The 12,243-nt window shown below is 38.5% G+C and overlaps 1 protein-coding gene across 8 annotated transcripts; it reads right to left on the bottom strand.

The window, feature by feature from the left end:
- Positions 1 to 322: 322 nt before the first annotated feature.
- On the bottom strand, positions 323 to 11,456 carry SRSF10 (serine and arginine rich splicing factor 10). Of its 8 annotated transcripts, XM_061393310.1 has the most exons (7): positions 11,217 to 11,455; positions 9,682 to 9,786; positions 5,986 to 6,089; positions 4,323 to 4,485; positions 4,050 to 4,103; positions 3,817 to 3,918; positions 323 to 586 (listed from the first exon to the last, which is right to left on the bottom strand). In XM_061393310.1, exons 1-7 carry the CDS (start codon positions 11,279 to 11,281, stop codon positions 526 to 528), a joined length of 654 nt encoding a protein of 217 aa, XP_061249294.1. In that variant the 5' UTR covers positions 11,282 to 11,455; the 3' UTR covers positions 323 to 525. The 8 variants fall into 8 exon arrangements, with proteins under 8 accessions (XP_061249294.1, XP_061249277.1, XP_061249271.1 ...); XM_061393293.1 differs by lacking the exon at positions 3,817 to 3,918 and having other exon boundaries at positions 323 to 816; positions 4,050 to 4,100; XM_061393287.1 differs by lacking the exon at positions 3,817 to 3,918 and having other exon boundaries at positions 323 to 816; positions 11,217 to 11,452.
- Positions 11,457 to 12,243: the final 787 nt, after the last annotated feature.

Raw genomic sequence — 12,243 nt, 5'->3', positions numbered from 1 at the left:
TAAACCACATATGGCATACAAGGAAACTCAGATGCCAACAAAGCAAAGCATTAGCAGAAAACACTGGCACTGGAATAATAAACAAAGGCAAGATTTCCCAATAGCAAAAATAGAACTGACTTTTTAAAGAGATAACCAAGTTTATATTGGACCATACCTTTTCTCACCCAATTCACTTTGAGACAGACCAATAGAGGCACTGTAAGAGACTATGGCTGTCTTCCTTGATATTCAGACATCCTGGTTTCCAATAATTTAACATGGACCTGTTACCCACGAATCAGTATAAACCTATTCAGATTTAGGGATTAGTTTCCACAAGTACAAAGTTGAATTTCCTTTTATTTGTCCTAAAATGCTTACTTTCAAACTTGAAGGGACTTCAAATATTCCATGTAGTTTCCATAACATTCTTTTATCTTTTCAGACCAGAGTCAAAATATTCGTACAGTATTCATACTGCAGCACCTTCCACCCACCCTTTGGTCGCTTGAACTGCCCTTCTTTGGTTCTTTTTCCGCTTTCTCAGATCTTTCTTGAAGTGTAGTAAGCAGAACTGTACTGGGTATTCCAGCTGCAGTTTGGTCTTAAATAAAAGAAGGATGTTTGTCAGTTTGGTTTTTCTTTATTCTTCTCTGTGGTATACAGGATTTTGTTAGTTGAACTGGATGTAGCAGCTTACAGGGCCAAATTCTCAAGAGAATAGTATAATAGTTCCCAGGCCTTTTTCCTGGGTTGTAACTTAAGAGCTCACACTCTATGTAGCACCTTTCCTTTCTTAAGCATTATCTGTCATTATTCTTCTTGTTTACTTGGCTTCAAAAAAAAAAAAAAGCAGAGAGATCTTAAGTAAAAAGAGAGGTGAACTGTCAGCTCTCACTTGAGTCTTGATATGTTCTACTCCAATGCTGGGTTGTGCCAGACACAGTACATACTCAGTAATTATGCACCTATGTAACCCAACATTAAAGCCCTCTATAAGGATCCTCCAGTATCAGGAGGATCCCTATCATGGGTTCAACTATAAAATAGTCCCTTTGAAGCCATGTTAAACATGTCACTTTAGAAATAACAAAGTTCTCAAGAAAGTCTAAAAATAAGTGACACATCAGGCCTTCTAATTCTATATGGACTGAGAACAATTTCCATGGGTTATTTCCTCAATCTACTCTATTTATAGTCCACTTAAAAAAAAAAAAAAAATCATCTAAGGATCAGGCCTGAGCTCAAATCCTGGATCTGCCTTTTACAGCTTTTCCTTTGTGCCTCAGTTTATCATCTGTGACATGGAGAAAATAAAAGTATCTTTCTTACAGGGTTCATGATAAGTAAATGAATACATAAAACTTTAGAACAGTGTCTGGCACATCATAATAAATATCAGCTATACTTGTTTTCATTATAAAGCTAGAACTCAGACCACAAAACACCTAAACCAGTTCCCCACAGTGATTATCACTTAACATTAAGTGCTCACCAACACTGAACGCAAAAATATATTAAATCATGCCATAAACATAAGGCCCAATCCATCTTGTTCAGGATGGGGACGAGTAGGATTATTGGTCCATCTAATAAAGAAAATATAAACTTAAAAATCTGACTCAAATTTCATTTTAATGCATATCTTAAAACAAGTAACCTAAGTTATTTAACCCGAGGGGTTTAATATGCAATCATGAAACAACTTTGAACTTACACAGGAAATGTTAAGCACTATGTAAAAGACGTACCTTTCTGGCAAGTTCTATCATTTCCAAAGTAAGAGCTGTGCCTAGTGCAACGCTGATTTAAAATGCTCCTAAATCTACAAAGAGCTGTTTCCACTGTTATTTTAGAATCTCATTCAAAACTATAATAATTCCAGTTAATCATTATTTCCTTCATTTTGTTTTTATTATAGCATGTTTGCTTAATTTACAGCAAGCAGAAAATAAGCTGGGTCTTGTTTTGATCCAAACATTGATGTTTTAAAGGTTGTACACAATATTTGTTAAAAAGAACATATAAAAATACCTTTTTAGAAGCTTCTATAAGAAAGAAAATACAAAGTTTAACCCCACAACTTTCCTCTTTGCTAGAACTGCGAACTACTGCTACAGTTTTAAATAGACTTTTTGTTTAAACTATACATCCAGGAAAATCTAAAAAAATTAAAGAAACGTGCATATAAATGATTGCATAGCAGAACATGAACATTAACTGCAAACAGTAAAGAAATGAGTTAGAAATACTATCAAATATACAAAGGTTCTAGAATCAATCCTTGAAACACATTCCACAAACAGTATTTAAAAACCACCTTTTGTTCTTTACAGGCAAGGCCTAGATCTCTAAAACCGAAACTGAAAAAAGTAATCCTCTAAAAGGGATAGTTTCCCCACAACATTTCTTACTTATGCCTGTAAGCAAGCAATCTAAAATTTTAAAGATGCTAGCTTTTACTCTGAAATGAGACTGGACATATCAAGTCACTTTTTATTGCCCCCACATGATATCACAGAGAGATGTTAGAAATTTTTATAAAGAGTAGGGTATTATTCTCTTGTTTTTATCAGGTACTATACTGATAATCAATCATAAACTCAAAGAGATGTGACTTTCTTGAAATTAATTTTTTCCAAAGTTATTTTAAATCTCATGGCACCAGAGAATCACTTAGAATGGGAGTGTTGTTTTTTAACTTGCCTCACGTTAAACTGAGGTGTGAAGAACACGCTTCCTTCATAAAGAGATGGGCACATTTTGATACAAATGCACACACCAAGTGCTTTAAGCATCAAAATTCAGTCCTCTTACACTATGCACACTCACAAACAAATCCTCCTTTGAAACACTTTACTTGCTTTTAACAGCAGTAAGAAAACTATGCAATATTATGGTCAACAATGCTCCTTAAAGTAACTACATAAGAGCTTTCTTTTCCCCTTAAAATTATTTCTGCCACCATCAACCTGCCCAAATTTTAAGGTGAGTTTTTCCGACGTTTGTATGGTTCCAAATCTTCATAGAAACCAGGAAAGTGAAGGCTCCTTGTTTCAAACAATCTGCCTGAAAATGCTACTTAACCCACTTGTCATGTTCCAAGACAGTGGGGGTTAACAGAAGAACTACTCCACACTGTGCCATAAACTATCATCACGGGCCTAGACATCTGGACAAGACAAAAAGGTCCACCCTGAACCTAAATGTGTCTGGTCGTCAGTGTTTACTGTGGCTACAACTTCACTTTTTTTCATTCTATCTTATTAGCAAGCTACATTTCTAGGTTAACAGTTCTACCAAATATGGATATGAAAGTTTATTTTTAATAAGACAATGTTGCAAATTATGGTCAACCAACATCTTTTCACCAATACTTCAAGCATAAAAAATGAGAATCTTTACAAAAATATACAGAGACACCACGAATTGGTAGCTGCCCATAACATTAAACAAACTGGACTCTTAAGAGTGGCTTCTCAACAGCATATCATTTTAATTATAACCATTGCCTGGTACAGGGAAAACTGACAAGTGTTTTTTAAGCATCATTGCAACATTGTATTCCTGATAATTTAAGTAAACCAAACTATGAGTAAATGAATGATACATGCCTAAAAATATCATGGTTTATACTATCAGTGGCCACTGGACTTAGGACTAGTCCAAGACCTTGACCTAGATTTTGACCTAGACCTAGACTGTGATCTTGACTGAGATTTGGATCTAGGTGGTTCTTTTTTCCTTGATTCCTTTTCATATCTTGAGCCAGACTTATAATGTGTTTTGGAATCTGTTTTAGAGGTGCCTCTAGTTTTGGTGTGAGATGCAGACCTAGAACGTGATTTAGCCTTCATTTCTTTCTTGGGCTGGGACTTGGACCGTGATCTTGAATTGGATTTAGATCTTGAAAAAGATCGATTTCGGTGTTTGAATCTTTCAAAACAGAGGAGAAATACAATTAGAGTAAAAATTAGATTCTATATTAATCAAATTTGTTTTTAGAGCAAAAGTTCACTCTGAAATTGAAAAATGTATAAAGTCTTTTTCAAAGCAAAGTTATTTACCTATCATTGTCGGAATGGCTTCTGCTACGCCGTGGTCTTCCAGTCGGTCTACTGCTAAAAAGTACATCAGAAAAAGCAAACAGTGACACATGTCTATTTATAAGTTTCTAATTCAAAAAGTGAACCATAAAACTTTTAAAAATAAAGTAGTAAAAATATTTTAAGTCTCAATGAAGCATACAATATACATAATTAAAAAGTATACAAAAAGATAAAAAAAACAAAAGACTAACAAAGGTTTTCTAACAGATCACTGTGGTACACATCACTTACTTTCTAGGACTATAAGATCTTCTATAGTTGTAATCGAAGGACCGACTCCTGGATCTTCTTCTGTCATAACTTCGGCTTCTAGAACGTCTGTATCTGTCATAATCATCATAGCGCGAAGAACTATACACATTCCTCCCTTCCTTGGCTTTCATCTGATTTGGAGCTATGAAACAGAGAAGGGAAATATTTACAAACATTAAAAATGTAGTATTTAAGCCTTCAAATTATAGGATAATTTCCTGTATCACTTTCCCTTTTGCCCCCAAATCTTTGTCAAGGCTAACTGTGAATATCCTGGAAAAGGTATTTATTTTCAAGCAAGGCTATTAGGAGATGGTTTTATGTTAAAAATGATACTCTCAAATATCTCAATTTTTTTTCCCCCAAAGACCTCTCACATCTAGTGTGTTGTCCAAAATAAGCCAACTACTTCAACATCAGGAAAATATTTTTAAAATTCCAAATTAAAACACAAATGACTTTTGAACCACATGCTAATTTGGAACAATCTCACCATAGTTTCCATTCATCTGGAACACAATTAACAATGACAAAATACTTAATGGTGGCCTATGAACAATATGCAGTGTCAAAATGCAACAACATACATTTAGTTACATAGTTCTGAGAAACCATGACAAAGAAAACTAACACTTGCTGAATGCCTTGGTGGTGGTTTAGTCACTAAGTTGTGTCCGACTCTTGCGACCCCATGGACTGTGGCCCGCCAGGCTCCTCTGTCCATGGGATTCTCCAGGCAAGAACACTGGAGTGGGTTGCCATTTCCTTCTCCAGGGGATCTTCCTGACCGAGGAATCGAACCCGGGTCTCCTGCACTGCAGGCAGATTCTTTACCAACTGAGCTATGAGGGAAGCTGAACGCCTTAGACATACCCATATCCTTGGACAGGCCTCAATCCGTTCATTAGCCTTATTTGATCCTATGAAGCAGATTTACGTGTACTTTACGTATGTGTGTATGAAGGTATAAATAATACAGTGACTACCCAGGAACCTATCATCCGACCCAAGAACTAGAGAATTACCAATAGCTTGTATCTACCTAAGTGATCCTCTCTTCAGTAACTATTTTAATCTCTTATCTTTTACTATCTTGCTTAAGGTAACGTAAAGGTTAAGACAGAATTTAAACCCAGGTCCATCTGACTGCAAAGCCTGTACTTCTGCCTTACTGGCATGCGGCCAACACCTGGTGTAATGCCTGCATTAACAAAAATCAAGTACTAATAACAGCATCTATTCTAGGTTTAATCTAGATACTCTTTCCCAGTCTGTCAACTTCTACAGCCACCTACATAATTAATCAGTATACCATGATGAAGGGAAATGGCTCAAAAGAACCAGAACTTTACAAATTTTATTCCTTTCGATTACACAATCAATATATTAAACATGCCCTAACTGATAATAATGATCCACTTTCTTAAGAGTCCAAACATACTTCAGGGATTCTGATCAATGCGTTCTAAATCCTTATGTCTACCTTGAAATTCTGCAAAGTATTCAAAAATTCCCCCAAACTATCGTTTTCGGTTTGAACAGATAAGACATATTGCACAAGTATTTCCAAGAAGCATTCTCAAAACAGTGTCTAAGTATGATGTGTTTTACATGTATTAGACATAAGAGTCCTGATACTTACTCTTTCGATCCCCCTGTGCAAACTGTATTTCAATTTGGCGTCCACAAATCCACTTTCTGTCCAAATTATGTAAAGCATCTTCAGCATCACGAACATCCTCAAATGTGCTAAATGTTAAGGGGCTTGGGAAGTTTTGCAAACTTTGATAATGAATGAGTTCAGTTGGTAAGTCTGGAACAATTTGCAATCTCTCAACATTATTCTAGAAAATCAAGACCCCACTAACTAGTTGGTTGATTCAGCTATAAACACTTCATCGTATTAAAGCACTTGTGCTAAGTTTGAAAACGCATGTGAATGAATACATATTATAAAGTTATAATTGATATAAAGTCTGTTATAGCTGAACTACCAAGTAATCCCATCAGGATTTTCCTGTTTTAAGAATTTTACAGAAAAATACAAAATAGAAAAACAAATGCCAATTTTATGTTGTATGCCAAAACAAAAATTTCTTAAAACCAAAACTGTTTTTCGTATTTTTGTTTCAAATGAAAAAAAAAATGCCAATAGTTCTTGTGGAAGCAAGCGGAATATACAAGAAATGAAAGCATTAACCTCAAATTAATCTTGCTATTTTTTCAGACATATCTAACCGATTATTTCACGTAGCTGTCTTACCATATACCACACTGAGAAGACTGATATACTAGCCACTTGCAGTTATCAAGACAGAATCAAGCAATACTAAAGACATCACTATACCAGAAGCACATTACATCCATGCACAGACTATAAAAGTATGCTGTCAAGAAATTATAGACCATTTCTAAAGATTCCTGGACTAGAAAGCCCTTACCATGACACTAAACATAAAGCTTCCCATGAGGAAATGGGTTTGGGACTGGTTTTCAATTTGAGAATTTCAAGATAATACTTACAAGCCCAAAGCAGGAATTGCTGGTACCCAGCTTTTGATCTGAGAGGCCAAGTTGCTTGTTCTCCCCAGTCAATGTAAGCTTTACAAAATTCTTCTGGCCAAATGTAGTTCCTTTCCTAAAACCACCATTCTAATAGAAGCCAAGCACATATTGAGAGCAGTGTTTAAAGGAAAGCTTCTCAAGTGGACCTAGGCTAGGTCTGTGTGTGGATTTTCATTCTGTACTAAAATTCACTGTTCTAACTTGTCCATTTCTATTTCTTAAATTTGAGAGCAGCGCAGATCTTAAGTGCTGATTAAAAACATCCCAAAGTGATATAGTCCCTTCAAGACTGATATTAATATTCTCTTACTCCAGAGACTAAAAGGTCTGTCTCACTTTATTTGCTATTTTTTATTCTGAAAGGACTTAAGGACCACAGCAGGGTCCCAGTTCTCTTTTCCTGAGGCTATTATGTGTAGTGAAGGAGAGATTTTCTCAAGTCTTAAATCATGAGGCTTTCATCATGAAAAGACAAAGGTTCAAGGAAGTTTACAGCCTGGAATACTATAACCAAATACTCCTCCAGGTTAATGCAGTTGGGCTCTAAAGTAATTGAAAAGAACAAGTCCATTTAATGGTATACTACTTTGAGACAAAATAAAGGATTTAGACCATGAAGCATAAAAATTATTAATGAGAGCCAATCACCATCTGAGGCTACCCTCAAAAACAGAACCCTGGGTTGGATGAACCACGGTAAGGCTCTACCTTACCGGTTAAGAGATGGTTAGTTGGGAATGGGGTCAGATAAAAAAGAAAACGACAGCAAAGGCAAATATTCTGATGCCAGTTATGGAGAAATTTATACTCAAGGTCCAAGGTCTTTGCAAAATCCTGATACCCATTTTTAACTATTTTAAGACCATAGAAAGATTTTATATATATATATAAAAAGCTATAATTTGCCTTGAGGTTCCTTTGAATAACTACTCCTCTGGCTCAAGTATCACATACTCCTGAGTCAAACTGCTGATCCTGGTTCCCAGGCCACCCCCAAACCAGATAAAATCAGGTCAACACTCTAAGCCAGAATGCACTGCTACTTAAAACAAACAAACAAAAAAAACAAGCCAGATATAGCTCTTATCCTGTCTGTAACAGAGCTTTGCAACCAATTCTCACAACTGTCCTTGAGCAGAGGCCCTGTAGGAGTCGCAGCTTTGGGCATTTCCCCTAAGCCACTCTAGAACTCTAGTTCCAGAGAATTCTAGTTTCCAGAGAATCGCTGAATGTAAGCAGTAAGAATTTAAGTACACAGCCCAAACTTTTGCTGTCACAAGATGATCTCACAGAAGGAAATAATGTCACCGGAGACTCTGGGCCAGGGAACAATTTCCCATAGATCCTGATTAGTGCTTATAGCAAGGATAAGGCTTTCTGCAGCCATTCTGGGACAACTGATCATATGTGCTAAAAAGCATTCAGGGCCACTAGGTCTCACAGAACTAAGCTTTAGATATTAGAAGAATGTGTGTGCCACTAGCATTCCCTTTAAAAATCTATAAATAGATAGTATCCCTAGTGGACATGACCTTCTAAGACCACCAGAGCAGTTTCTAAGTAATCCCCAGTCCATGCACCTGTGTCTCCTTTCAGCATGCCTCTGTGGAGTCAGTTTGACTCCAGAACCTCATGCTACTCCAAGAGCTCTGCCTGCCACCCTATGGCCCCTTACCACCTGGTCCAAAACAGAAATATGCTGAATTTAAGCTTAACAACATTACATCCTGGTACACTTTAACTTGACAAGCTGAGAGAGAGTGCATTTATACAAGACCACATCACAACATCAAAAGCCCACAAAATCAAGTTACAGGTTTTGTCCCTAGACCAAACCGGAAAAATTTTGAAAATTAACTGCTTACAAAACATTAGGGAAAAAAAAAAAAAAGAAAAAAACAGAAAAAAAAAACACAAAAAACAAGGAAAATAGTTATTCTGTAGGATACATCAGGTATGACTCCTTTAATCTTGGCCATCATTCAACTTCATCTTGACCTTTAACTCTTTAAGTGCTTGTCAGAAGGACTTGTCATGAGATGCTTGGCCAAATATGACAGATGGCTTTATCTTTAACTTTGAAAAACAACCTTTTCCCCCTTTTGTAGATAAAGCGAGGCTTTGTCTCCCATTAGGCTTGTCCTTCTTCCAGCTTTTCTTTATATTTTCTTTTCCCAAACTCTCCCTTCTCTTCAAGCCTGATCCTTAAGAGGTCTTTGGCTTGTCTACTTGCCTTAAGTGTTGAACTCTACTCTAAAGGTTCTTTCATGCTTTCTCTTTGGGGTCGCCATTAACTGTACAGCTTTACATTCTCTGAGGTAACAACAGAGGACAGCAAATTAGGGGACAATATTAAAGAAGCTTACCTCATTGTTATTATACAATTTGTTTTTGATCAAGTGATTCAAATTAACAAACAAGAATACCAAACTTTAATTGCTAAGCACAAGAACATATTAACCTTTAATTTGAGTTACATTAGAGGTGGTAGAGTGTATTCAAATTTAAATCACATTATAATTGATTTGAGTTTCAGCAGCATGAATGGGAATTTAAATATTTTACTCTTTTTGGATTAACTTTAAGAAATAGTAAGAACAATGTGAGTCAGAATTAATTTAGAAAAAAACTGAAGACAAAACATTAGAGGCCCAAAAAAAAAAAAAAAAAAACAACCCACCAAAAAAACTACTTTTTAGATGTTACCTCTTACAAAAACTTGAATTTCAAACTTCAACACCCCTCACTAATCAGCCATCTGAAGAAAGGATATTGAACATATGCAAATCCTCTTGGACGGCGAGTGTAGAAATCAAGTGGAACATACACATCAACTATAGGACCATAACGACCAAATTCCCGACGTAAATCTTCAGACCTAAAAACATCATAAAAAGACGCCAAATTTTTATGTTCACTCTTTTAATAGTTTCTTTGTAAGAAATAGGTTTCTTTCTGTACTATTTTAAATAATGAAAGGGACTGTGCTATGTTCCTGGGTGACCTGAAACAAACAGGGAGAGCCAACTGTAAAAATACACAACATGTATCTTTTTGAGAAAGGACAGCCAGAATCCATGATTTTGGAACATAATAAACGAGCCGGTAATAAAACCTACTAGTGTCTTACATCAATAAGAAAACAAGACATTTAAGGAAACCTGATTACAACTTAATCTTCACTGCTTTTATCCACAGCCTTCATAACTTTTCATAAAAAGTATAGTTAACATTAAATTGTATATAAGTATTGTTAATTAAAAAAAAAAGTTTTAAAGCAACTCCAGTATTCTGAAAAATATCAAGCACTTTTTTTAGCCCCAAATTTTAGCGAAAGGGTTACACACTTAATAACAGGTAAATACGGTCTGAAAATTAAAAGACAAATATATAAAATTTCTCAATAAATGTCAATATGACATAAAGGGGAAAATTTCCTAGAAGCTAGAGTAAATTACTATTGCTTACTTTCCCTACTTAAAAGTTAAGACAGAAAAATCACACAAGGCTACCAAAATGGTGTGTGTGTAGAGTGGTTACTTGTGAAACCGTAAATCTGGTAACATTTCTTCCAAAAAATTCTGACCGCAACTCCATGCAATTAAGGGAATTGGCGAGAACAAAGGGGCGGTCCAGATTAATCCAATTTAGCTATCAACGCCCTAATGGTAGAAGCTTCCTAAACCTCTGTTTTCAAAGGGTGATGGGCATTTCCCGGAAAAGGGGAAGGACTATTTCGTACCGTCTCGCTGGGAGAATTTTTTTTTTATCTCTAATCTCAACATCCCTTTTCTCTAAACATCTCCAACACCAAAAGAAAAAAATAAAAAAGGGGCAAATATAACACAGCAAAAAGGGTAGCAAACGCTACGCCACACTCCCCCTCGCCCCGATCCCGTTATTCTACTGCAAAGAAATTTTAACTAAAAAAAAAAAAAAAAAACTTGTGGGCCGAGGGGGCGTGCACCCCAAAGAACGTTAACTTCAAATCAATGGGGAGCTGATGATCGGCGGAGACCCGAGACTGGAACCGAAGAGAGGAAGCTGGGAGGAAGGCTCCCCCCGATCTGCGGAGGGGGAGGGGGCCGAAACCCGCGCCACGCGGGCCGCGCTCCCGCGTCCGCCTGGGAGGATCAGCGGCCGCCGCCCTCGCTCCCACGCGGCGGTTGAGCCGGCGGCGCGGCCTAGTTCGGGCCCGAAAGCCCGCGCTGTACGCGCCATCTTCACCCCTTCCCCTCCCCCCGACCCAGGCCCCATGCGTCGCCGCACCGGTCTTCCCCGACCGCCTGCGGCCTCCCCTGTACATACCTGGTATCGTCGGCCACGTTCCTCACGAAGAGAGACGTGTTGGGGGGGCGCAGGTACCGGGACATGACGCCGGCGTTGAGTCTCCGCAGGGACACTAACGGGCTCAGCAAACCGTCCGCAGCTTCGGCGCCGGATCCTCCACAGACACACACACAGCCAGAGGGCTCCGCTACAGCGACCGCCTCTTCTCGCGAGACTTCACTCCCGTTCCCCCCACCCCCTCCCCTCCTACCTGGGCTCCACGCCGGGACCTGCAACGGTTCTTTCCCGCGAGATCACTAGGCGTGCGCCTGCGCACACGGGCGGCCGGAGTACGTGCCGCAGCCTCGGTCTCATTCATTGGCTTCTTGAGCTACCTCCCCCTTTGCCCGCAGCCCGCTCTTTCTTTCTTTAAGGCTTTATTTTCCCGCCTTTTCCTGCCTTGCGTCGCTTTCCCCTCTCCTTCACCCGCCCCGTAAGTCAGGAAGCAGATGTTTTAACTTGTGCGCCGTACTGTACAGTCGTTACAAACTGGACAGAATTTTAAATGTTATAATTCGGAGAGACAGGCCTTTTTTTCCTGTCTGGTCCACGTTATGTCCTCCTGGCTTTCATTAGATCGCTGACCTGCAAGAGAAGAACTTACGGCCTCCCTGGTATTAGTGTGAGAGGGAAGGAGGTGTGTGTCCTTGCAGAGAGATCGGCCTGCCTCTCCAGTGCTTTCGGCCGGCTCACTCCCTGAGCGCCTTTGCCCAGGTGGCCCCTAGCCACCACCATTCTTGGTCGTTTTCCCTCCTCTTATCCACACGGTTTCCTCCCCATGAAAGGCTGTTCCTACCAAAATGGGACGCAAGCCTCACATCTTAGTTGCCATTGTCATCTACACCATCTCTGTTGCTAACAGCTTCCTGAGTGTGCTTTGTTCCTGTATTGCAGTGTTTCTGCAACTTTTTGGTCTCAGAACTTCACACTCTTTAACATTATGGGAAGACTCCAAAGAGGTTTGTTTATGTGGGTCGTGAAAGTGAAAGTTGCTCAGTCGTGTCTG

Source organism: Bos javanicus, chromosome 2 (genome assembly GCF_032452875.1).
Source record: "Bos javanicus breed banteng chromosome 2, ARS-OSU_banteng_1.0, whole genome shotgun sequence".
NCBI lineage: Eukaryota > Metazoa > Chordata > Mammalia > Artiodactyla > Bovidae > Bos > Bos javanicus.
Note: the sequence above shows the minus strand (reverse complement) of the source record. Positions and strands in the feature narration are given on the sequence as shown.

Excerpts from the sequence above, each read along its gene's own strand:
- SRSF10 (XM_061393254.1), bottom strand. The coding sequence starts at position 11,281 with ATGTCCCGGTACCTGCGCCCCCCCAACACGTCTCTCTTCGTGAGGAAC. Across the intron at positions 9,787-11,216 it reads AACGTGGCCGACGATACCAG|GTCTGAAGATTTACGTCGGG; the intron begins GTATGTACAGGG and ends TGATGTTTTTAG. Across the intron at positions 3,919-4,049 it reads AGCCATTCCGACAATGATAG|ATTCAAACACCGAAATCGAT; the intron begins GTAAATAACTTT and ends CTGTTTTGAAAG.